General features: G+C 32.7%; 3 protein-coding genes and 1 long non-coding RNA gene across 7 annotated transcripts in view; 2 read left to right on the forward strand and 2 right to left on the reverse strand.

The window, feature by feature from the left end:
* LOC128238166 (putative inhibitor of apoptosis) overlaps nucleotides 1-2,734 on the forward strand; it is a 31,342-nt gene extending 28,608 nt beyond the window's left edge. The window contains exons 11-13 of one of the 2 annotated variants that reach the window (XM_052953780.1): nucleotides 372-525; nucleotides 656-748; nucleotides 1,924-2,734. In XM_052953780.1, coding sequence (XP_052809740.1) covers nucleotides 372-525; nucleotides 656-748; nucleotides 1,924-2,120 — 444 coding nt within the window. In that variant the 3' untranslated portion in view covers nucleotides 2,121-2,734. The remainder of the gene's footprint in view (nucleotides 1-371; nucleotides 526-655; nucleotides 749-1,923) is intronic. The other variant, XM_052953781.1, reaches the window with a different exon arrangement.
* Nucleotides 2,735-4,337: 1,603 nt separating this feature from the next.
* Nucleotides 4,338-6,795, forward strand: LOC128238168 (uncharacterized). The gene is made up of 2 exons (XR_008261639.1): nucleotides 4,338-4,383; nucleotides 4,616-6,795. It is a non-coding gene; the product is annotated as an uncharacterized LOC128238168 (long non-coding RNA).
* A 7,039-nt stretch (nucleotides 6,796-13,834) lies between these two features.
* LOC128238169 (baculoviral IAP repeat-containing protein 2-like) lies at nucleotides 13,835-21,183 on the reverse strand. Of its 3 annotated transcripts, XM_052953783.1 has the most exons (9): nucleotides 21,077-21,183; nucleotides 19,506-20,921; nucleotides 19,143-19,294; nucleotides 18,921-18,990; nucleotides 18,384-18,506; nucleotides 17,569-17,756; nucleotides 16,730-16,910; nucleotides 16,406-16,513; nucleotides 13,835-16,222 (listed from the first exon to the last, which is right to left on the reverse strand). In XM_052953783.1, exons 2-9 carry the CDS (start codon nucleotides 20,608-20,610, stop codon nucleotides 16,026-16,028), a joined length of 2,124 nt encoding a protein of 707 aa, XP_052809743.1. In that variant the 5' UTR covers nucleotides 20,611-20,921; nucleotides 21,077-21,183; the 3' UTR covers nucleotides 13,835-16,025. The 3 variants fall into 3 exon arrangements, with proteins under 3 accessions (XP_052809743.1, XP_052809742.1, XP_052809744.1); XM_052953782.1 differs by lacking the exon at nucleotides 21,077-21,183 and having other exon boundaries at nucleotides 19,506-21,062; XM_052953784.1 differs by lacking the exons at nucleotides 18,384-18,506; nucleotides 21,077-21,183 and having other exon boundaries at nucleotides 19,506-21,062.
* A 3,394-nt stretch (nucleotides 21,184-24,577) lies between these two features.
* The window catches only part of LOC128237713 (uncharacterized), a 28,015-nt gene continuing 26,780 nt past the window's right edge, over nucleotides 24,578-25,812 (reverse strand). Inside the window, exons 18-20 of the mRNA XM_052953294.1 lie at nucleotides 25,333-25,369; nucleotides 25,090-25,182; nucleotides 24,578-24,899 (exon numbers count right to left, since the gene is read on the reverse strand). Coding sequence (XP_052809254.1) covers nucleotides 24,703-24,899; nucleotides 25,090-25,182; nucleotides 25,333-25,369 — 327 coding nt within the window. The 3' untranslated portion in view covers nucleotides 24,578-24,702. The remainder of the gene's footprint in view (nucleotides 24,900-25,089; nucleotides 25,183-25,332; nucleotides 25,370-25,812) is intronic.

The following is a 25,812-nucleotide window of genomic DNA, read 5'->3' on the forward strand; positions in this document are numbered from 1 at the left end:
TAAGAAACTGACTGGATTCTGTAATATGCAAGTTTATGATAAGCTGAACTGTGGAACGAAAAAACATCCAATATTCTTATATACAAAAGTGGTGTTTGTTGTTTTCGAAATAACCATTATTTTTATATCAACGGAAACACGCATATACAAAACCCGATTGTTCTATTTATTATGATAGAGTTATATTACACTGTTCATACAAACGCATCTACTTATTGTACTCATGGCTTTCGTATATCCATTTATTGTTTTTACCTTTAATGCATCTTTGGCATATGCGGCATCACCATTAACATATCATGACAGATTTATAATTACTTAAGGAAATGCATGAAGACATTTTTATATGAAGTAGTACTTTATACCCCTAGAACAAAGAACACTCTGAAGACATTCAGACCTCCGGTAATGCCAACATTACTCCAAGTAGCAGCCATCTTCAGGAGCATCGGCGCACGTGCACCGTGGAATGCGGTATTTCCGAGGAAGAATTTGCAGAGGCTCTACTGCAACTCAGAGCAAGTGGTAATCTACATATTATTACAAATTGTATTTCCAAATTTACCCCTGCTTGTCATGTTATTCAAAATTATTTTTATGTATAATTGTATGTTAACAATACAATACGAGTCGCTGATGCAGATCTTTGTTTTAGGACATCAAAATCCACAATTAGACGATCTAATAAATGAAATAGAGAAACTACAAAGACAAAAGTTTACTGAGCAAGTGCCACAGGAGACAGACGGTATAAATGCACAAACGATTGGTTATTGCTGATCGAATTGATTTTGTTCGACACTTTTTCGGCAATATTTTCTTTAACATATAAGCTTAATGGTGATAATAATGTAACATTGTGAACAGCAACCCATTATTAGTCTGCTGATACATAAATATATATTTTAAAATGATACATAATTTGTTATCATTGATAAATTTATGACAGTGTCCCCCCAACCAAATTTTGTTTTGACGGAAGACACTCAGCCTAACATGACGCTCATATTATGGATATCATGGTTGAAATTATTTTTGAACCAATGGGATGGCAATACTTTTCATATTATTCGTCAATAATTTCCATATTCATCGACGTTTTACGTGACGTACGTATTGGCTGAATCGCTATTATGTTGGCTGTTCACATTAAATTTATAACGAAATATCAGGCCGTCTAACTTTGACATTGCTGTTAGAAGTAGTACGCGGTTATTCGCCACAATGCGGTTTTGCTTTATAGATAAAACACTCTTTTAAACTGAAAACTCCTTTTGTTTTGTTTGGAACTGACTTAAAATGCTATGAACGAATAACCAAAAAACAACAAGAAGAGTTTTGCATGTCGATGACAAAGCTCGTCCCTTATTCAAGTTACCATCGTTTGGTCTATATGGGAGTAGTTTTAAACTGCTTTTAATTAATGCGATAACAACGCCACCGTGTCTTTCATACATGAAAGAAAAGCCTTCCTTTGGATAATATTCTTTAAAATGTGGTAAAGTCAATTCCAATCCAAAACAAAGTACCTTCATGTATTTTATTGCTTGAGTTTTTTTTACGCGGACTTATTCCAGTGTTAGGGACGAAAACAGGTTCGATTGAAAGGTTAGATCAAAAATAATTTCAACCATTATATACGTTGTCATCTAATTGTACTATGCTTTAACGTTGGATTTACACCAAGAACTCAAAATAAGCATTTAAAAAATATGATGGGCTGAACTTACAAAAAGCACGAACATTTTCTATTGAATATTATTATTACGGTTAGAATGTATACCTCTGATAAACGCTGAATTTAGAACGGTATGTTTATTATATGGACTGATTAAGCTTCTTCTCCTCACTCTTCAATCAAGAGACTCTTTGGTGAAATGTTAATATGCATGTTTTTATATCCGGTGTCTTTTCACTTTTCAGATAGTATTCTTATGGAGAACGCTCGTTTGAATCGCATCTTGAAGTGCTATCAGTGTAAAGTCAATGACGTAAACGCGCTATTTCTGCCGTGTGCACATCACCGAATGTGTATGGAATGCGTCATCAAATATGACGTTACGTTGTGTCCTGTTTGTGATTGGAAAATTTTGGAAATTGTAAAAACCTTTTTATATTAAAAATCTTGTATATACTGTATACATGAGAAATGATGTTATTTTTCAACAACATTAACTATTGCATGAAAAAATACTCGTTGTTTTATAACTTGAAAAAAAGCTATGAACTTTATGAATGTTATGAGTTTGTATTAATGCAATGAACAAAAAACAGCTTGGCTATACTAACAGACAGTATAAGTTGATATACTACATTCGATGGGCATTGTGTTTCTTAACTTAACCTATAGCTTTTCCTTATCCCTTGCGAAAGGTGAGCGAAGCATTATTTGCACGGGTGTTTTGTTGATAAAGGATGCAGGAGTAATACATATATTGTTTAGTGTGGAAAAAATACAGCCCGAGTACCAAATGCCATGGTCAATACATTCATATGGGTATCGCTGAACTTATATATTTAAAAAAAATAAAGTTTAACATGGGACGTTTCTTGTATGAAAAGTGAATTTTGTGAGTCAGACTCCAACTTTTTATATTCATTATTACTTGTACTATGTAGTTTAAAATCTAGTACTATGATGACAACTTGTTTACCAATATGTCGTAGTTAAGAGTACATGTTTGACCCGAATCTAGGTGAGCTATGTCCATCAATAAATATAAGAAACTTTGAATGTTGATTGTTTGACTACCGGCCTTGTCCCTGTCATAAATATATTTCCACAAATGTAGGAGAGATATTGAGTGAAATATAAGGCTAAAATACTCGACTTAGTACCTTGTCATTAAACTGGCACAATTGTGTACATTGTTGTGATAAGTACATGTAACCTAAGTTTCGTAAAGGTACTTTTATTAATGTAGGACAAATTACTCGAAATAAAGGGCTAAAATTCTCAAACTTGTGAAATTACATTGAATCAGTTCAAACATGTTCTGCACACCGGCTTTAAGAGAATATTAAATGTTATCCACGTTTTGTAAAGACCCTTCCGTAGATTTAGGATATATTGAGCGGAATGAAATGCAAGTCTCAAGTCATTGGCATAGTAAAATAACCGGTGCACTTCTAACATACATCTAGGTTATGCACATTGCCTTAATAAGAAGGACACGTGAACCAAGTTTCATAACGAAATTTCCATAAATATAGGAGTTATGGAGCTGTTACGAAATTAAAGGTTCAACTATTGAACCTAGTTCATATGCCATGACCATGAGCCGGCTGGAGCAAGAAACCAACTCGAAAGTGAATCATATCATCTTACAGTTATCGATACAATCAATCTAAGAGAAATGAGATAGAAACGGCTGTCATGTGTTTATAATTCAAAGTCCAGTAAGATTTGGTTTCCATGGTTTCCTTATTAAACACTAAGGTCAATGACAACCTTAATAAACGAATGGCAAGAGCTAATTGTATTATTCTATTTTCATTTTGGGTCGGAACTTAATTAGCGATGCAAATGTTAGTGCCATTCAGAGTGACCTAAAGTGACATCAGACCTACTGACCGACTATTCACTGAGTTAAATATTTAAAAAAACTTTAGATGACACATATTCTTCCCAGTGTTTATCGGGTAAAGTTTGAATATATGTCTTTTTGCAATATCGGTCGAATTCTAGTGTAAGTCATGTTTAGTAAAAAATATAGGTCCCTATGTCAAAGGATAGTTTTTGTTAACACTGTTACCACATTTTCCACTTATCTTCACAGATATTGCCCAGCATATTTTCAGCTGTGAAATCAATTTCAAGATAAGCAAGTTCAGGCTCGTAAAACCGACCTTTTGTATTGCTCTTGTATATATGATGACACTATGAAACTATCGTGTTGCGGAATTTAAAAGGAATGATAGGAATACACGGTGTCGCACACTGTCCTAAGTCGAATATTTTGTATATTTGATAGGAAATCCTAACAGAGGTGTTTCCACGACGCTTGTCAAATACAGAATCTTTTATCAATATATTTTGGTCAGTATCTACCACGTGCCATAAGGCTATAAATTAGTTAATATTACATAATTTTTATCCATGCTGGACCGCCGCATTTAGAAATAAGACGATTTGACAACACAATGCGTTTGGGGCGATAAGCTTTAAATATAGATATCATAAGCATGTACTTGTAACGTGGTAGATATGTTACGAACAAAGAACATTGCACAAATAATATGCAATGGACATTTAAATATTGCAATATATATATGAATTCTTATTAAATAAAAAAAGTGATGGAAATGCTACAAGTATGGATAATCAAGAACGAAATGGAACTGAACATTTTCAAGGGGAATCTGTTACAGTTGACACCATAGGTATTGATTGACCTTTGATCTGTTGTTACTTAATGCATAGTGATTACCCGAAATTGGGATGTTTTCTTTTCTCAAAAAATGACGAGTTTCAATTGCCTAAATATAAACAACAATAATGTGACAGTTTGCAATACGTGATCTTCAACAGTTAAATATATAACAATAATTTAACCTGAGATTTACTCCGTTGTAAAATATGTTGATTATTACTTTTACTTGGCATTTTTTGCAGAAAGCATACTGGGTGAGAACGCTTGCTTAGAGCACATCTCGAAATGCCAGCGGTGTAAAGTCAATTACGTTAACGCACTGTTTCTGCCATGTACGCATCACCGGATATGCATGGACTGCGCGAGGAAATATGACGTCACAATGTGTCCTTTTTGTGACCGACATATCAGTAAAGTTGTTAAAACACTGACAGTGACTTATATATTAAAGTAGGAAATATATACAATACGGTTTCTGAAATGAATATATGAAATGTTGTTTATTATTGAATGCAATTAAATCAACTGAACGAACACCAGAGAGGAATTCAACGCTCTAGTGCACTTAATGTCAAACTTAAAGTAATTAAAGATTAACGACCGTATCAACACGATACCTGATGCTATCGTAAGACAAACAAACTTCCATTGGTCACTTTAAAACAAACCTTTGCCAAACGAACCTGGCCCATTATTTAAATTGACATTGATTTCACATGAGCAAACATTCATGCACAAATGCAATAAAACGTGGAGATGTTGAAAAAACCACGTGACTAATTGGTCAAGTGTACGGCAAAAATTGTAAATAAGAGGTCTCGATTTAGGTAGAGTTTATGAAGATAACTTTCTAAATATAGAGAAAGTATTTTGTTATATAATGACCAATTACCCCGCAATAAAGAGCACTTTTCACGGTTATGTAGAACTTTCCCCAAATTCCTACACCTTTTTTTCTAAAATCTTGACCAACTGAGTTGAAAAGTTTGGCAAGGTATACGCTCTTTACAAATATATTAATAAAATTGGGTTAAGAAAGAACCCAATACTACTATCATATTTTCAACAAGTTTTATGCATTTTGAAGGTTTCAGAGGTTATGGGTTTATTTCTAATAGTTATTTCAAACGAAAAAATGAGCAAAAACAAAATTCATAAATACATGGACGTTTAGATTTGACCAAGTACACGAACCTTTAGTGCATATACTTATTATTTCACTGACGGGTTCTAAAACATTTTTATAAATATATATTTATACTAATGACATTTCTAAATACACTTTATTTTTGTAAACTATGAACAAATATTGTACTGCCAAACGTAAAGCAAAATATACCTATAACAGTTTAGGAAGAACCTCTTTACGCTCCATAGGTAAATCAAACTCTTGAAAGGTTTGGTAGTTTTTTAAGAAGTATGAAAAATGTAACCAAATTTAAACAATGTAGATAAAACTGAATTTGTAAACCATTTTAAGAACATGTTAAATAAGGTTCAGCTGATAGTGCTGATATTGATAGTTTAGATTGTTTGTTTAATGTTGATGAACAAATTAAAAAAAAAATATGTCAAGGCAAAAGAGCCATATCTTGCATACATTTTTTTAAACTATATTGTTGAAAAAGGGGTCTGCCCCGATTCATGGGATTTATATATATATGTATATATCTGTGTTTAAATTTGTAAAAGTGTTGCAATCAAATGATATAAGTGAGGTTACCAAACTATGTGTTTCTGTTAAAGATTGTCTTAAAGTTAGATCCGCTATAAGTAATGTAAGAACTTTATTTAGACAAATTTGTTCATTCAATGATTTAAATAGATTATAACAATAACATTAGTTACTGAATTTGTTGTAACGTATCATCTTTTGTGTGTGATTTCTTTTGTATATATTTTTGTTTGTACTTCATTGTTTGTTTTGTTACTATGCATACACGTTGACATTTATCATTATAAACAGATGTGTTGATTGCGATGTACATTGCACTAGTCGAAATAAACTGTCTGTCTATCTGATAAACATAATCCCTCTAATTACCAAGGAATATTATAAAATATAGGGAACTAAAATATTTTGATACATTTACTAACATACGCATACTAACTATAATAGGTTGTTATAACATTTCAACCATTATCTCTAGAAAATGTGTTTGTGTACTTCTTCCATTTATTGATTTATTTGCTTACATTCTATAAACATTCTTTAATGTGTTATGCTATAAAAATATTGTATTGTAATATTATGGCTAAAATATTATCGTTAACATTACGAAATCGAAAAGACAATTGGTGTGAAAGTGAAAATAATTTAACGATGCTCAGTTTGGATTTAGAGAGAATAGAAGTAGAGTTGATTTTATTTTATCCTACACTCAGTTATACAAAATGTGTTAGTAAACAAAATGAAGCTTTATTGTGCTTTTATTGATCATTAAAAAGGGTTGAAAATTTAGCTCAACCTGAAAAAATAGGAAAATACGCTTTAATAGTTAAATAAATAAGTCAAATTTGTGGACAAGACAAAAATAAGGATTATTAGCTATATATGTTCCACGGCAGCGAAATCACTGATCAAATTAGTGAATTTACTTATACCCCAGTTAACGGTTAATGATGAACAAAGGGTTACTGAATCTTTCATAACAAAAAAAAGGTCGAAACCCAGGCTCTTTAAGTTCAATCTACGCTGTATTTACAAAACTGGTTTCTAGGAACATATAAATCTTTCTTTTCTGTAACACCGATGTTAATTATGAATACATGAGGATATAAATTGGTAAATGGGAAAAGGAAACAGTGGTAACGGTAGTAAGGGTCGGCGGAAACGGAAGACGCGTAACAAGGGTCAAAAAGGGTTTTCCGGTAGCTCAGGCGGTTCCACTGAACATAACAGCAGTATTTTTTGTGTGACTTTTGTCAAACTCATATTGAAACACTGAAACATCTTTTCTGGGAGTGCCCCAAAATACAACCACTATGGAATAGACTTAATCAATTCTTAAAAGATAATCATATTAATGTAAACTTAACATTAAAAAATATCAGCTTCGGAATAGTAATCAATGAAAAACACACAATGATTACTAATTTCTTAATAGTGATAATGAAATTCTGCATCTTGGGTTCGAAGTATAGAAAATCAACGCCTCAATTTTCTCAGAACTAAAAATAAATGATGATTAGACATAAAATAGAGAAAGAAATTGCTTTTATAAATGATAAAATGAAGCAGCATAAAAATAAATAGTTTTACATCCGTTCTTATCTAAATCAATCTTAATCATCACCTGCCCAAATCCGTTTTTGTGTTCATAATTTTCTTTTTTTTATAAAAAAAACTATTATAAACTATAATTTTTTTATATTTTTTTATATTTTGAGTTATTTAGTGATCATGAAAAATCGATTGTGAAATATAAAACGTCCTTATGGTAAATGTATAAATAAAACTAGTTTCGAAATGTTCATGTATTCAATTACATATGAAATGAACATATTGATGTGTTTCTGCACAACATATTTTGTATTATACATTTGAATAAAAAAAAAACCTAGTGGCGAAATGAAGGCGGCAAATTCCAAAGGGAATATCAACATCGCTACAAGGGCAGGCGAACCGACCCCAGACTTGCCCGAGATTTCACAGAAACAAAAGTTTCTACAGGTTTTATGAAAACTACATGTCATCTAACTATTACTTAGAGTTACAACAGTGTCCTTGTAACTTCACGCACTTCAACAGAATTCATATTCAAAAATTGTAATAGTTTCTTTAAATATTGTCCAAGTGTTCTCGAACATTTTCAAGTATAAAACTGAGTACAAATCCTACCCCCCCCCCCAACAAAAACAAACAAACTTTCCTTTGTGTAAATTGGGTCTGGTTTAACCCCCATTTGAAGGTTGCGTGTTTTTTCTAGTTTGTCTGTTCGTCTACTGAATGTTGGTCCTTATGCAACAGCAGAATCAAAATATGGTTTGGGTCTGTTGGTTTGTCCAGATCTTTTCTTTTTCTTTATAGTTATTTTAAAAAAAAATCTTTGTAGTTAATTTACATTTCAAGGTATTAATAAACTATGACTTATATATTCGTTCTCTTTGTGTATAAAATATATTGCGATGGTACCAACTTTCAGGAGTGAGCAGACTTATATTATCTTTAATAATCCATATCGAACGTGAGGTAAGATTTTCAAACAATCCAAACAGGTTCGTCTATGGGTATATGCGTATATTTTTGTTTTGGCCTTTGCTTTCGCTGGTTTCCGTCAAACGCACGATCACAATGGGTAAACACATGCATATATGCAGTTTCACAAGGTTCACTCATTTGGCTAATGAAAAACCTCATTCTGTTGAAGACAGATGTTGTTTGCACTAATGTATTTTCTCTCAACTGATATAGAACTGGAATCGTCTTAAAATGTATACTCGTTTATCTCGATAAATAAGGCAGTCTAAACATTGAATACATACCTTATTATAATATGATTCAGAATTCGTAGTTCAATTGTTAATATGGCAATGTTTATAACTGCATTTTCTTGTTGTAAAACCCTGTCCGGGTATACTCTTTCTCGACTACAAGCGTTCCTATGAAACTGTCTAAAATGCTTAATTACAATATTAAGAAATAGATATTTTATTCTTTTAGCACCCCCCCCCCCCCCAAATATTGCGTTAATTGCAATATGAACCAAATAACTTCTAATTGCTATCATTTTTATTTTAATAAGTGCGTTTTGCTGCCGTGTCCTGAAAGTAAAAACTACATTGGAAATTATACGTATTGTCATCTAATTCGTGATTAGATTTTACTAAATCGTCACATTTAGTTAATAAATAGTAAAAATTCTATAATATCTGTTAGTCAATTTTTATTTCCAAACAAAATCGCAAGATTTGATAAAAACATCATAATTTGAAATTATGTGATTTAATGGTTGGTCAATGTACGATAGTTCTTACCATGTTGATACAGTCAACTGTTGTGTGTTTGTTGTCGACTCGGCAGTACTCTGAGACACTATCTATCTATGTCTATAGGCGTATGTGACATTAACTCGTCACTCATCTTTTTATCGTGTTACAAAGTTGGAACCCCTTTATGCTAAATGCATTAATATTCAAGAACTAAGTGGATAACATTTAAAAACCCAAGGTTGCAAAACTGAACAGAAACATTCTGTGATAACCAATGCATACATAAGATAAACCTATCTGGAAATGCTGAAAACTGTCGCGCTCGTGAAAGACCCGATTAAGTTACAATTACAACTCAACACAGACAACATGGTCTTCATCACGAGCACCGGGGCAAACAGGCCCATGGTGGTTAAATTACACAACTACAGCTTCAGTGAGGTGGTATGAGTGAAGTCGCTCTATTCGGACGTTAAAACCGCACCCACAAAACAAGATCGTGGAATCGGAATACAGTCCTGGAGGATTATCGCGAAGTTTGGAAAGCGAATTACCCGCACAAACAGGAGGCCAAATACCAGAACAAGAAGCACAGGGAACAAACCGGGTACATAAAAGGGGAAAATAGACCGAAATTTCACCAACAGTTTTGTACACGGCCAACTTTGTGACCCCGTAAAATGTAGTGTCGAGGACAGTCGAGAGGGATTGGATATAAGAGTTTTATCATGAAATATTAATTGATTTATGAGAAACAAAGTGTATAAATACTATTAATCGATATGACATTATTTCTATATAAGAAACATAAATATCAAGGCCTACTGGTTTAGATTTAGACATTTAAGATTATTAATGTCAACATGAAACTATAAGTAATCATCAGCCACATAACGCTAATAAAACCGATAAAGCGTTTGTATTTTATTAATATATTATCACGAATTATGAAGCAAGCATTTTGTGATCTTTTGGAATAAACATATATGGTATATTTTGGATACGGTCATTAAATCTTTTTTTACTTTTTTCGAGGATGTCTATTTCTCCCACCTCAGATATGTAGATCCAAAAAGGTTACCGTACAAGAGATTCTTATCTTGCCCATGGGCAAAGATAAAACATGTACACGTATGGAAGTCATTTTTATTGCCATCACACAATTATCTCATTTGTTGAAGACCCTCGTCTGTAGCATCATGGTAACCGTGTTTTGTGGCAAATTTTAAAATCCTTATTAACTGTTTCTCGCTTCAAATGGCACCATAAAAACGTTTTACGCTCCATTCAAGAAATAATGCTGCACTCTCCTCAGAACGATTTAAAGAACGATTTGACTATTAACTTAAATTAAATCACTGCGCGCATATCCATGACAACCACGAACTATCACATATATATATATATGCATTTATTTTCAATTCGCAGAAAAGAGTTCCAGCGATAAAAATACATTTTTCTTTATTGTGTTCAACTGAGGTAGAAATAGCCACACAAGACGTAAATATAAATGATATTGCTGATATTCATACTAAACTAAAATATAGTAAATGGGATTCATTAAAAAAACAAAAGTTCGGTGTTTCCAAACAGGGAAACATTCATGCTTATCGAAAAAATATATTCAAACAATGATATTGATAATACTACGGATTCATTTATATATGTTATTGAAGACTCTGCTATGTGTATGCTTGTTGAAAAAAACCCCAGCAAACACGGACAAAAAAATCACCAAAAAACAAACAAACTCAGGTTGAACTCAGAGTTTGAGTGATCGTAGTGATTTTAATTAGATTAAACGCATAAATACAAAATATATTGCAAAGGAAAAAGAGTCTAAATCAAACGATTACTCAAAAAAGGTAAAGAATACGTCATCAAACAACTTACTTAATACTTTACCTTAATTTTAAAGCATTATATAGTACTAATTATGACTATTATAACCCTGGCCTTACAGAAAAGATTATGATTTATTGATAAAATTAAAGGATTTAAAAGATGCAATGTACGACTAAAATAATACCATAAGGGATTTGACAATATAATAGCAGACAATTACACTGTAATCCCATTTCCATTTGAAATTATGTAATGGTATTTTCACTACGGGGGAATACCCAGAATGCTTTGGAAGGAATAACTGTTCTTATATTTGAAGGAAAAGATGTTGACTCTAAGGAATAACACTTATTAATAATCTTCTTAAGATTAATCCACAAATATTATTAATCAGACTTGCAATATTGAAAAGTTACAATGAAAAAATCATTGAATGAAAGAAGTCTACAATGGAATTATATTGTTGTTTCATAGATTATGAAAACTGTTTCCAAAAAATCACACGATCTCATCTCCTCTAAAAACTTATAACTGAACATGTAGGTAATCGCTTTGTAAAGGCAATATAAGCCAAGTATAGTGAGGTCAAATCTTATTGACGTGAAATATAGGCGTGAAACAAAGGGATCACAATTTCCAGTCTGATATTAAACGATGAATTCCCAAACTTCGCGTTTTCTCGCATGATTTATTGATTGAAACAGGAAGACCAGATTATTCTAAGAACAGTCAAAATTTGTTCTTAATGGTGTTTTTTGTTTATTTCTGAACGAGGATCATAACAGATAAATATTATGTACTGTTTGTATAATAATTTGACTGTTTTTCAAATCCCTCTGAAAAATAAAAGCATTTAAATATGTTTTTTGAAACATTTTGTTGAATATATTACAATATCATGTAAGTTTATTTATGTTTTAACAACCTTTCAAAACAGACTATCCGACACAATTGCTAAACTGTTACTGTTAAAGGTCTGTAAATGTATATAACGAATATCATTTATTTCTGGTTTTCCCCAAGTATAATAATTTAAGAAAAGAAAACCATAAATCTTATTGTTTTCATTGGCAAACTAAACAAAAGTTAATAAAACTAATGTCATCAGATTACAAATACAAATAAGAACACTGCACCTAATAAGATAACAACTTATTCTGTTTCTTTATATAAACAAATATATTTATAATATATACTTTTGTTTAAATCCATATGTTAACCGTGACTTTGCTTTTTACGACAACGTTTCGAATATGTGATTTAAGGAATGAATTGCGGGGTTGATGTTATTATCGGGTATGAACGCAATTGGGTTGGTCAATGTGTGTGGAGTCCGAAGGACTCCACGCGTACTTTGACCAACCCAATTGCGTTAATGACATCAACCCCGCAATTCATTCCTTATATTTACACCAATAGTTCATTATTTCATTCAAGAATTGTTAAAAAAATACTTCATTTCATTTAAGAAAACCTTTCAGTAACACGTTCTTACCCATTCGGTAAATAGAACGACCCGACTATAACCGGAAACATTTTTTCAAATGACGTCACAATAACGCTGGAAAAGATCAACCACTTTAAATCACTTTAAAACGTAACATTGAAACACTTCTGGTACCAATATATTTAAAATATAATAAAGTAACACTTTTAAAAATGTTGATCTATATTTTACGGGACCTGCAGACACAATACAACCAATAACAAGATCAATAGCTTTCATGTATATTGTTATGCAATGAATTACGATCCGAACATATCCGAAGATGTTGCGTTCATCGATTGATGAACGCAATTGCCGAAAGGCAGTTCATTTAAGGAATGGAAGTTTAGGTGTAAATATATGGAAATAAATGTTGAAACAGTTAATGGAAATAAGCAATATGTTATGTTATATACAAAATGGGTATGTCAATTTATTAAGATTGGCTTTTAGGTTACGTTTGAACATTGATAACACATAACTAATTGAAGCCAAACAGACAAAACACAATGAAGATATAAACATATCACACAAACACACACGGGAAAGAGAGAGAGAGAGAGAGAGAGAGAGAGAGAGAGAGAGAGAGAGAGAGAGAGAGAGAGAGAGAGAGATTGTCCATATTACATATTTTTTAGATTTACCACAATAACAGATAAGCGCAGTTGAAAACCAAATAGAGATTTATCTGTTAATTCTAAATGGAACAATTTTGATGAAATGTACCCTATGTACGAATAGATGTCAGTACAAAACATTTTTTTCTGGCTTTATATATAACTTGTATGGTTAGTCGAAATACTATTCATCCAAAAACCTTTTCCTATCTGCAAAAACAGCACCTGCAGAGATAATTGAACTCGTGGAACTCGGCACCAACACCAACTAAAACATACTGTACAAATCCCTACCATTATTAACAAAACGACCACTTTTAACAGGAATGAAATATTTAAGCATCCTCAACAACGTATTCCACTAAATATTAGTAAGACCTACAATATGGAAAGATAATTAACAATTATCAGTTATGTCTGTCAGTCCAAAGACAATAAATGATCATTAATAAAATAACTAAGTACGGAGAGATCACTCAGCCTTCGGTAGGATTGTATATCTTTCAAACCATGGATCTAGATTATCCTAACATAAATATCCTGTGTATATATACAATTTGTGAACAATGCGCTTTCCCGCCACTAGCCTTAGAGCATATATTCAATCAGATAACACGCACAAGTAAAACAAGGGGATAAATGTCAAATGAAACATGATGATAATTTTATTACACTATAACAGAAACTATATTTTTAAAACAAATTTATAGACAAAATGTCACATGGTGAAACATATCTTATAAAAATTGTGCACAACATGTTAACACAGGAATGGCTTGAGTAGTATATAAACAGCTGTATAAATCATGTTACAAAACATACAATTCAAAGTTAAAACCACACATGTAATAACTTTCCACGAATAAAAATAGATTGTACAACAATAAGCCCGCTTTGTCAGTAATATTTGTTAGAACTTGTTAAGACATTTCAAGAAGAAATGCCTAGACAATTTATGTGACCTTTGACCTAATGACCCCAAAATTCAAAAGATTGGTCATGTACAAACTGCCTGAGAAGTTCTATGGTCCCTCGGATTATTATAGAAGAAAAACCCTTGTGGTGTAATGTTGTGAATTAAATCTAACTACAATACTTTTACACAGTAAATATATTAAAATATGAATGTATGTGAACTTAAAACAGCAGCACATATATGTTTACATATTCATAAACATTTGTTAATGATTTTCTAAAGAATTGAATACGTATAATTTATAAAAATGTGTAATATAACACAGATCTTATCACAGAATGATTTGGCACTGAATCGGTCAAAGTTTCCAAGAACTTAATTTTAGCACCACTTTTCCACAAGTCGTTCTGCTAATTACCCGAAACGAGGTTGGGTGGTCATCTATCTTCCATGACTGCTTGTGGTAGATGCCTTCCTCCCATTCCTTTTCCTGAGAAATTTTGCTCGGATTTGTGCTGGAACTCTTTCGGCACTTTTGCACCGATGTTGGTAGTAATTCACGGCGAAACATTAGTCATGAAAATACACAAACTACTTCCACGTTCCTAAAGAAAACAAGTGAATAATGTCATAAGAAAAAATATGAGTATGAATCGAGAAAATACATCAAGGTAGATCCAGGCTCCTAAAGGGAACAAGTAAAGAATGCTATAAGGAAAATTATAAATGTAAATCGAGAAAATAAATATAAGAAGATCCAGGTTCATAAAAGGGAAATCCGAAGAATGTCAAAAAATAAATGAATTGGAATCATTTAAATGGAGAAAAAAAAACATAATCAAAACTGAATAAATTGTTCTATTGAAGATTCATGAAAGCATCAAAATTATATTTGAACAGCACAAATAAAAGTTTGACAATAAAACAATACCATCTGTTAAGCAGACTAATTTGAAATTATAAATCAGATATTTTTCAATATAAAGAGTTCGAACTTTAAAGCATATCCTAAAAACATATTGACAAACATTTTTTTTTAAATGAAAGTTAATGCTTATATTTAAGCGAAATCATAGATCTAGTCAACAATCTATAAAACATATTGTTATAAAAAAATGGCACAAATATAAAGATGATTGTTCAGAATTTTGAATAAGTTAACAACGTTGTTAACGGCATCGTTATCAACGTTTTAAGGTGAAACATAATAAATGTAATATGCTGATATATTTAAGTAAAACAAGCATAGCTGATTCAGTTGTCTCAACATATTTAAAAAGGACAGGAGATCACCCGTGTGTCCATGGAACTTTCAGAGTATTTATGATTTGAAAGTTAAAATCAATCTAGTCAACAAAGATGCTGACTTTAACAATGATCTGTAGAATTGGCTCACAATATATAAATGCTTAATTTAAGATGAAATTTAAACGAAAATATCGCGCGTGACAAAACTGGTCAGAGGTTAAAGATAACTATAATTACAAATAATACATGCGCAAAATCAGTAACATCCCATCCCTGCGGATATAAACTATTAAAGGCAACGTATATGTTCGATGGAACAACATTCAATAGATAAACTTATGAAATTAAAAAAAAAATCGTACTAAAGACAAATTTGTGACAACGAACTAGAAAATATATTCCCCTACATTCTGGTATTTTATCGGTACCCATTGGTAAGGGCTAAAATGACCAGAAATCCAGTGGGTGGGAGAAAATGCTGCCTAAACATGCCTCTTGAACACTGCCATTTCCAATTTTATACTCCAGCCTCCAACACATAAATAACCATAATATAACCTTAATTCGTTGGTGTAAGGTTTTAAGACGGTTAAATAGACGCACGGATTTCAACCCATAAAAGTTTTAACGATTTCCCTGATCGGCCGGTCACAAATGGGACACACTGTGACGTCGTATTTGCTCGCGCAGTCCATGCACATCCGGTGATGAGCACATGGCAGGAACAGTGCGTTAACGTTGTTGTCATTACACATCTGGCACTTCAAGATGTGCTTTAAGCGAGCGTTCTCTTCAAGTATGCTTTCTGTAAAATAATTAAATCTCAGGTTTATTAATTGTTATATTTTTTGATTGCGAACGATCTCGTGCTGCTTTTTGTCACATAATTATATATATTTAGGAATTTTAAACTTGACCGAGTTATATCAATACATTTTCGGGCCTTTATAAAACAAGTATTAACAGCAGATCGAAGGTCAATTAATACCTGGGGTGTCCACTGTTACTGCTTCCAGTTGAACTTGTCGGATTTCATTCCGTTTTTGAATATCTCCTATGCAGATGATAAGGTCTTCCAATGTCGGAAGAATATTTCCTAAAAATGGAAATCAGGATATTTCCGAAATGGGAATCAGTAAATTTCCTGAAAATCAGTATATCTCGTGTAATTGGAAGTCAGTGTATTTCCTAAAATGTATACTCCCTGGAAATGTAGTTCATTATATTACCTGAAATGAATATGTTCTGAAATGGAAATCAGTATACTTTCTGATTGCTGAAATCTGGGTAATTAATGAAATTGGCATATTACCACTTTTTCTAAGCTCAATGAGGGCTTCTTCAAACTCTTCTGCTGGAAACCCAAGATCCTCAATGCACGTGCGACGGTGTTCCTCGAGCTCCGCGCGCCCAAGCGTGATGTTGTCTATACCGGAAGTCACGAAGTCTTCGGGAGACGTTTCCTGATGTTGGAGCACAGGTCTTGTTTCCTCCTATGAAAATAACATAGCAATGATTTTTTTTAAAACAAATGTAATATCGTTGCGGCTAAGAAGACATGACATGAGTTGTCAATCAAATACTTGGTTGACAAATTCGGAATGAAAGTCCAGATGACATAAGAAATGAAAATAAGTAAATAACCTTCAAACTTATGTAACTTAAACCTTTTAAAAAATGCATCGCAGTGATTTCATTTCATATTGATCACATATTATACGTGCATGCCAAATAAAACAATAAACATTGAGTGTCTCTCACTGAGAGAATACCATACATTGATTCGAATCGTTGTTTTTTAATTAAAATAAACATACAATAAATATTTCTTATCTTTAAGGTGAACTTATAGGACAAATGTTTTTCGCTAATGAAATTCATTTTTGTTTTTGTCAGCGGAGAGCGACATTGTAAACTTTTATGTTTTTTTTTTTATAGTTTTATCTATAATTATGTCATAATGTCTAACTATTTTATCATATTCAATATGTTATTATAAGGATTATACATTTGGTTAGTCAATAAAAAATAGGTTCGTACAACAAATATAAGCGCTTCAAAATAATAAAACAAAGGGGTAACAATTTACTTCATTCATCTTTTATTTCCATTTATTGTGACCTGATTGCGATAAGAAATGATTTTATTCACCAGTTCTGAAAAATCCTCCCCTTGGTCGACGGAAGCCTGAATGAGTTCGATATATTGGTCCCCCTTGGTTTTTCTGGCAAAGGAACAGGCCGGAAACCAGCGGCAGTGCTCAACCCAAGGGTCATCTCCCGCATCCCACTGTCGCAGTCCTCCGTCGCAGGCGAAGCACCGCACGTGATCTTCAACACCTAAAATAATGCACATACTTTATCAAAAATTATTGAACCATCCAATATATGTCCCTGTTAGGCAACGACGAGACAGTCAATTTATATCACCCCAAAAGCTGTTCTATACAATTTTATGCGTGTTTCAAGACTATGTCTAGTACATCAGGTAAAGAGAGTGATGAGAGTACAAATTGATTCTACTTTTAATGTGCCCTTCAAATGTTCTGTCAACAAAAAGTGACCGGACATTATTGACCCGCTGTTCAAGTCGGCCCTAAACAAAGATATTGACTATATTCTTGGCAAACATATTAAGCGTAACAAGCTTATTATTATTAGTAGTAGTATTATATTTATTTTTTACAAAAGCACTTAAACTTAATTTAGACAAATTCCTTTAAACGTCTTAGGAGTCTTCAAATCAAGAGAAAATTGAACACACTACAGCAAAATGAAGTTATTATTTTTTTTATAAATTACTGATTATTCGAGGAATTCGTGCCTGGCATCCAATAACGACTTTGCCACGTCCACTGTAAGTGGACTGAATGTCAGCAGCAACAACTGAGCAGCGTAAGCTACTCATAATCCGTCTAAGAATAAGAAAAGAATGAATGGTGTTTCCCTAATAAGGTATACTCGTACCTGTAAAGTAGAAACCAGCGTGTGCCAACTGGCAGGGCTTTTGAGACACCTCTTCCGGCCAGCCATTAAATGTGGCCAGGCGGGCATCATAACCCGCGTACTCGGGTCTTCGGTATTTGGTATCTATTAGGGTTCAACAAATATTAAATAATTGACATCGTTGTAATCGCGTGCCCATAATAAAACTTAATTTAATATTTTGGATGAATTTGATAACACGAAACTACGATGGAAATCCCAAATGTCAAAAAAGTTTATTTTATTGTATCGTCAGATACGCATGAATGATTCATTGCGTATGTGGGAGTCCGGCGATGATTCAATTCAAGATCAAGTTGCAAAACAAACACAAGTCATATTTACCGCACCTACTATCAGGGTAATTGAAGTTATATGAAAAGAAATTATGTATGCTATCGAGTGACACGTAATGGTTGACAATATGTGGTTTTGTGTTACATGAGTCAAAACATTACAATAATAATTATAAAATACACGTAAGTAAAGTGGTTTCCAAAACGACGGATCAAAGAGTACCTGGGGCTTTTTGTGTTTTGAACGATTCTAGCTGGCGTCTTCTAATTGCTTCGGGTTCGTTGATAAGACACTGAAAAACGTAACCGCATATCACAATAAAGGTGTACTTTATAATCCAGGGGTTGTGTAATACTATACATACTATGTATATATATTTCAACTTCCTTAATATGAACGTAATTATAGCGCCGAAAATGTATTACATTGTAAATTCATGAATACCCTTTTCTGTTCCAATCCAGTCACCCCATACAAGTCAATGAGGAAGTCACAACTGTCTGCATGTTTAATGTGCTCTGACATTGGATCGTCAACCAGACTGAAGTCTTTGAGACCGATACCGCACTGGTGACACCGAACCAGGTCCGCATCACCTTGAATCAACGCACAAAAGGATTACATATATGTTATAAAATTAATTATTTTATTCTTTACCCAAGGTTGTTATATTATGAACTGTTTGTTATAGAACAGTTTATTTGATAAAATACATAACGTAATCAATAGATTTTAATATTTGACCCACATCTGTACACCCACTTATGTAAATAAAGGAATTATAGGAAACGCTTCAAATATATTCACCCGTGAAAAAGAAGCCAGCTACTGCAAGCGTTTGTGGTGTCGGTGCTAAATGCGGCCAGGCGTTAAACGTGTCCAGTCTGTTTTCCACGGTAGTTTTCCCTGGATAGCGAGGCCGTTTTCTGTTGCTTCGTGATTTGTCATCTGCCCTAGCGCTCTCATAGGTTGAAATGTTGTTCTGCTCATGCGCATTTGCATCTTCGCCCAATCTTATCCCTGCCCGCCAATGCGAGGGGTTTGGTAACAATATGCCGTCATTATATACTATACTTTTAGGTGAATTTGTTGGTAACGATGAAAAGGTGAAATAATTATTATCATGGGGGAAAACAGTCCCGCTTATTCCTGTCAGCGAAACGACCAGATCACGGTTCTTATTTGTCCCAGTCGATGTGTCAGCGCTCGTGTTTTCAACTAACGTAAGACTACCAAAGTAAAAAACGTCATGTAAATGGTCATCTTTATAGGGCGATTCAGTCAGCTGTTTCTTTGACAGATCAACTTTATGTAGACATAAGTGATCATTAACGTACCATTGAAGCTTTTTAAACAGCTGCTGGCAGTCTGTCGTCTTTCTTAGTACCACGAAAGACTCCGTAGATCTCGACGTCATCACCACAAAGTCCATAAAAGGAACCTCAGACAAATGAGAACATGTATCTAGTACATGTTGATTCCCCTCTTTTATTTTGAGCTTTTCTGTTGGATCAAGCAACACGAAACAGCGATATTGACCATCCTTATACTGAAAATACACTGTAAATTCTTGAAAACTGGATAGAACATGCCGAATGAAGGCACTGAAATCTGTCGCGTACACAATGTAAATCCCTAAGAAAATTACTTCTATAATTGTTATATCCCTTTTGCCCTTCTTCTGTCCTTGGTGGTGGCTATCAGACCTTGCCTCTCCCATCCGTGGTGATCTTCTAAGATTCGCATTTTTATTTTCCGATTTAGTATGCCTCTCTTTAGTAGTATGCGCTTCTTTTGGGAGCTTTGATGAAATAGACACTTTAACCATAGCGAAACAATTAACATATATGATTATAACACAAAGTATTAAAAGCGAATACACATTATTTCTGAAAAGTTCACTTCTCAGCATTCACATAATGAACAGTCTAATTAATGGAATACCAAATTCACGATACGGAGTCGGCTCACAACGAGATTTCCTTTTTGTTATATGTAAAACTACTCAAATTCACCACTTTCTTATGAATTTGCAGAAAATATTTCAGCTCTAACACTTTTTTTCACAAATTATAAACACTTTCCCGTTGATTTAACACTAAAACATATCAAGATAGTTTTGTTTTTCTGATATCATCATTTCCTTACAGTCACTTTCTATAACGTCCATGTGACAGTCATCTCCGATGTCATCTCTGAATCCATCCACCTAAGAAAGAGGTTCTGTAAAATATCATTCAAAACCACATTAATGTCTTGAAATGTGATATAAATCAAAGGTAACCATGAAAATACATACACTTATTCAATGTACACATCACCAAATGTTATCTTAGTGGGGAGAGACATTGTATTTAATAACTAAATTCATTGAATACCTTCTTTAAATACTTAGATACTTTTTTAGATTGATAATGTTTATATTTAAATTCTTTATTAATAAATAATCAAATTAAAAAAATAAAATAACTGGAATCACAATTTTAAGGCATGGGATAGCATTTATACTTGAAAATTGATGATCTGTTTCTAAAAATAGATTACGGAAAACCAGTTGTAAGTTTTAAACTTGATATGAGATTTTGCGAAAGAGGAAATAAACTCCGTGCGTTTTTATTGGCCTATGATCATTTACGGTTTCCCCTTTGGTAATATTTGGTATTTTCTTCCTTTACAGATTACTCAACGTCTTTATGCTGAAGTTACAAGCTACAAGTAGATCCATATTCAACTGATATTCAATGATATCATCCATAAATTATACAAGTAATTATATTCAGTTCGTCATTTGCATATTAACTTAATGTTTATTGATCCACTTCTTTGAAATGGTGTGACCCCTCATCCCATTACCACTTTTTATTTTAAGTACTGCTTGTTTGAACATCTTTTGCCGGCATAATTTTAAACCCATACAGTGTACATTGAATCATGACAAATATTAGAGACTATTTAACAGTAATATAAAACAAGTTTAAACGGAAATAGGAAACAATAATGTACATTAAAATGATGCCACAAGGCGACAACGAGATAAAAAAATAAGGACTGTATCGAAAGGAGTTAAAATAATAAAAAAACACACAATGTAGTTATATATATTTGACTGTCCACATGACGTTGCTTGTTTAGTTTGTTAAGTGCTAAGCGGTGGGTTGTAGAGATTTATCATTGAAATAGAAAGTAACTTCGCTGTTTAAACAATGTTAGTATCAAGTTGATTCCAACAACATCATTTCTTAAATGTCGTTAATTCGCATACAACTTAGTTAGCTTTTGGAAAAAAATACAATTGACTGTCATTTTAAATCATTTTGAGGCATAAACGTGTTTATTGCAGTATAAAAATTATTTCAGTCATAGCTACGCCTCACATTAATTATAACGCTCATTTGGTGAAATATATCATGATCTTACACTGAAAGAAGAAAGGCCGCAATGCAGCGAAATAAGGTTTATACTTTTATTGCAAACTGAAAGGTTCTGGTGCTTAGATGCAAACACATTTCATGATAAACTGGCACTGACCTTAACCGAAACCATCAATTCGAAGAACATCTTGATATAAGTATTTTTAACTCACTGGGTAACTTTTAACACTAAGTTTTTAACTAAGAATAATAATCCATATCCAACTATTAGCTTAATTTGCCTAAATTGAAATCAATTAAAGTTATGCAAGCATACGACATTATAGTGTTTTTAAGCCTCAGCATTTACAGTGATTTTTTAAAATTATTACAAATTATTAACATGTTCACTTAAACATTTTCATAATTTACACGTTTTCTGTGTTTTTCGCAGTTATAAATACTTGGCAATGAAGGAAAAAAGTATTGTACGGTAAAGGTATAAATAACGACCAATGAAATAATAGGGTAAATAATGTTCTCACTTGAAAAACCATTTTAACAAATCACCTTTGATAAACTTACATATGACTGATCAAGATACCATGCACAAAACAAATGAAAAGTACAAATTGAGCAGCTGGGATGAGACCGATCTATCTACATTTATAATGTTTAAACTCAAAACAAACAGGAAATAAATTTTGAGCTTTGCTTAGAGAAATATCTGTTTGCTAGCTACATTGTTTTACTATTTTCAGTGAGAAATTCCTTGACCTAGACCCCACAATCGCCTCAAACACAACCTAAGTACGTTTCACATGAACAACAAATTGCATGTGTACAAACAAGTTAAACCGATCAGTTTGACCTCTTTGAAATACAATGTCAACAAAAAATAAAATATATAAATTTATTTGACTTTTCCTATGAATAGATACTGAAATACAGTAACCAAAACCCTACTACGGAATAACAAGATACATGTGTTTGCTTATCAAACCAAATTCAGTAGCAGCGACCTTGACTTTGAGTAAACCAAAAAGTAACCCGAAGGTACGTCTTAACACAAAACTTCACTAATCATTACAATCCATCAATGGTAGCTATGAAAGTGATATAGCGAAAAACATTTTCCATTGTTAGTAAAAGTGACTTCATTGCTTTGTCTTTATTAGCTACCCACAAGCCATGTTCGATGACTATCAGTCAAGGGTAATAACTATAGAAATTAAGCGGAAATCATGTTTTTTTTTTAAATTTTTATTTTAAGTTACACTCTCCTTGACCTGACACCACAACATAATAAGCAATTCCAAGCTACGTCTTTACAAAATGTACATACACATTCAGTGCCATCACTAAGAATTAATGCCAACTTAAACTATTGAGCTGAAACCACTTGTTTGACGCAATTATACGACGTACCTTGATCTTATCCTTTAGTAAACTATAGTTTACTAAACTCGAAGATGGGCGATGTTGAACAAAAAACATCATCATTTTAATGCGTTAAATACACACAAAGAATGCAAAGCTAGAATAAACAAAAATGTCATAACAGACAAAATAGTAACTGAAGGTTTTATCTGAAAGTGGTACACTTGTTTGGTGTGTATAATGCTCTCGTGAACATCTGTTTATCCAGTGCAAGCTTGGGTAAAGAAAAAATATTTCCTGATGTTGTTTGATTTCTTCTAAGGATGACGTGGGTGGTGCTGGCTTTGCATATACAGTGCCATTATAGATTTAATGGCACGACCTATGTCAAAATGAGGTAATTCACGGAAGTATTTGAATGCGCCGATTAACATTTTCTTGTTGGTTTTCTACTTGAGATGAGCAGCCATGGTGGTTTTGGGGCATTGGATGATTTTCAGTTTAACTATTTAAGTAGTTTAAGCAATGCTGATTGACACTATTATAGCGACACGTTATTTTGTTAGGCACTGACATTACAAATTGGTCTGTACAGAAGCGTATGAGACTAATTTCGATTTCGGTGGGTAAATATATATTGCTTTTCATTCAAGCGTAGCTTATTTCCTGGCACATTTAAAGCCAAGCTGGGTTTGTTGGGCACAGTGTTAAGAACAATGTAGATTGGTTTGACAAGAGCAATATGAGGTATGTCGGTATGACATATAGATGATCATGTAAGAAATATACACATGAGGTGGGGCTTGAGCATATATGGTAAACAACCCTATACATTATGTAATAAAAGACACTTTGTGGCAATAACTGGTGCTGAAAACAACTCATATAAGAAGACACAAATACATACATAGATATAAACAAGTATATAAATAAATGCATTTGAAGACATAGGTAACAATCATTAGTGAATCACACGCACACACACGCACACACACACACACACACACACACACACATATATATATATATATATATATATATATATATATATATATATATATATATATATATATATATATATATATATTTATATATACACAGTAACATATGATGTAATAAAATATACGTTATCACTGATTGCTTTTGATTTTTCGTTTAATAATAAGAAACATTTCATGAATTTATTTGAAGTTAAATGTACAAATGAGCATCGATTTTAATTCCCTTTTTATCCCTGTCTCTTGACTTCATATGTGTCAGTTATATGACGAGTTTCAGCTCATGAACGTTTTAATGATTTCCCTGATAGGCCGTTCACAAACAAAACACACTGTGACGTCATATTTTCTCGCGCAGTCCATGCACATCCGGTGATGCGCACATGGCAGGAACAGTGCATTGACGTTATTGACATTACACCGCTGGCATTTTAAAATGTTCTTTATACGAGAGTTCTCCTCAAATATGCTTCCTGTAAAATGAGTAAATCTCAAGTATATTAATTGCTCTATTTTTAATTGAGGAAAATCACGTATTACAGAATGTTACATGATTATGTACATCTTGGAATTTGAAACCTATATTTTTGTGAAATTTAAATTATTCCATTTTCAGGTATTCATTATACAAGTAATGCCAGCAGATCTAAGATTAATCAATACCATGCGTGTCCACTGCTTCTGCTTCTTGTTGAATTGGTCGAATTTCATTCCGTTTCCGTATATTAAGATCTTTTAATGTTGGAGAGATATTTCCTGAAATTAGAAATCAGGATATTTTTCGAAATGTAATTGGAAATCAGTATATTTCATAAAATAAGTATTTTTTTCAAAAATCAGTTTACTTCATCGAAATGGAAATCAGTATATTTTCTGAAAAGTAAATTTTCTGAAATATCATATAACCATTTTTTTCTATGCTGAAGGGCGTCCTCTTCAATATCTATATCGGCAGTGCATGTGCGCTCGAGCTCCGTTAACCCCAACAGGTTGTCGTCTTTACCAGAAGGTCTTGTTTCCTCCTTTGAAAATATTACATAAATGAAAATGTTGACAAATTACAGATGGCATAAAAATGCAAAGAGATTAACAGCTTTCAAACTTAAATGTAACTCGTTCATCTCAGCAATTAAGTAACATAGTTATGACATATCCTTTGTGGATGCCATATTATATCAACATAATTAGTTGTATCGGTGAGGGCATGCATTGCATTGACTTGTTGTGTTTTATCAGAAATTAAACAGACATGAACATATCTTATCTATACTTCAAATTGTGATATCATAATTAAAATGTTTATGAATGTTCTAAAAATCAATATCTTTTAGTTAGCGGAGGGCCACATTGTAAATATGGTATTTGTATAGTCTTAATTGTATTTGT

Source organism: Mya arenaria, chromosome 6 (genome assembly GCF_026914265.1).
Source record: "Mya arenaria isolate MELC-2E11 chromosome 6, ASM2691426v1".
Taxonomy (NCBI): domain Eukaryota; kingdom Metazoa; phylum Mollusca; class Bivalvia; order Myida; family Myidae; genus Mya; species Mya arenaria.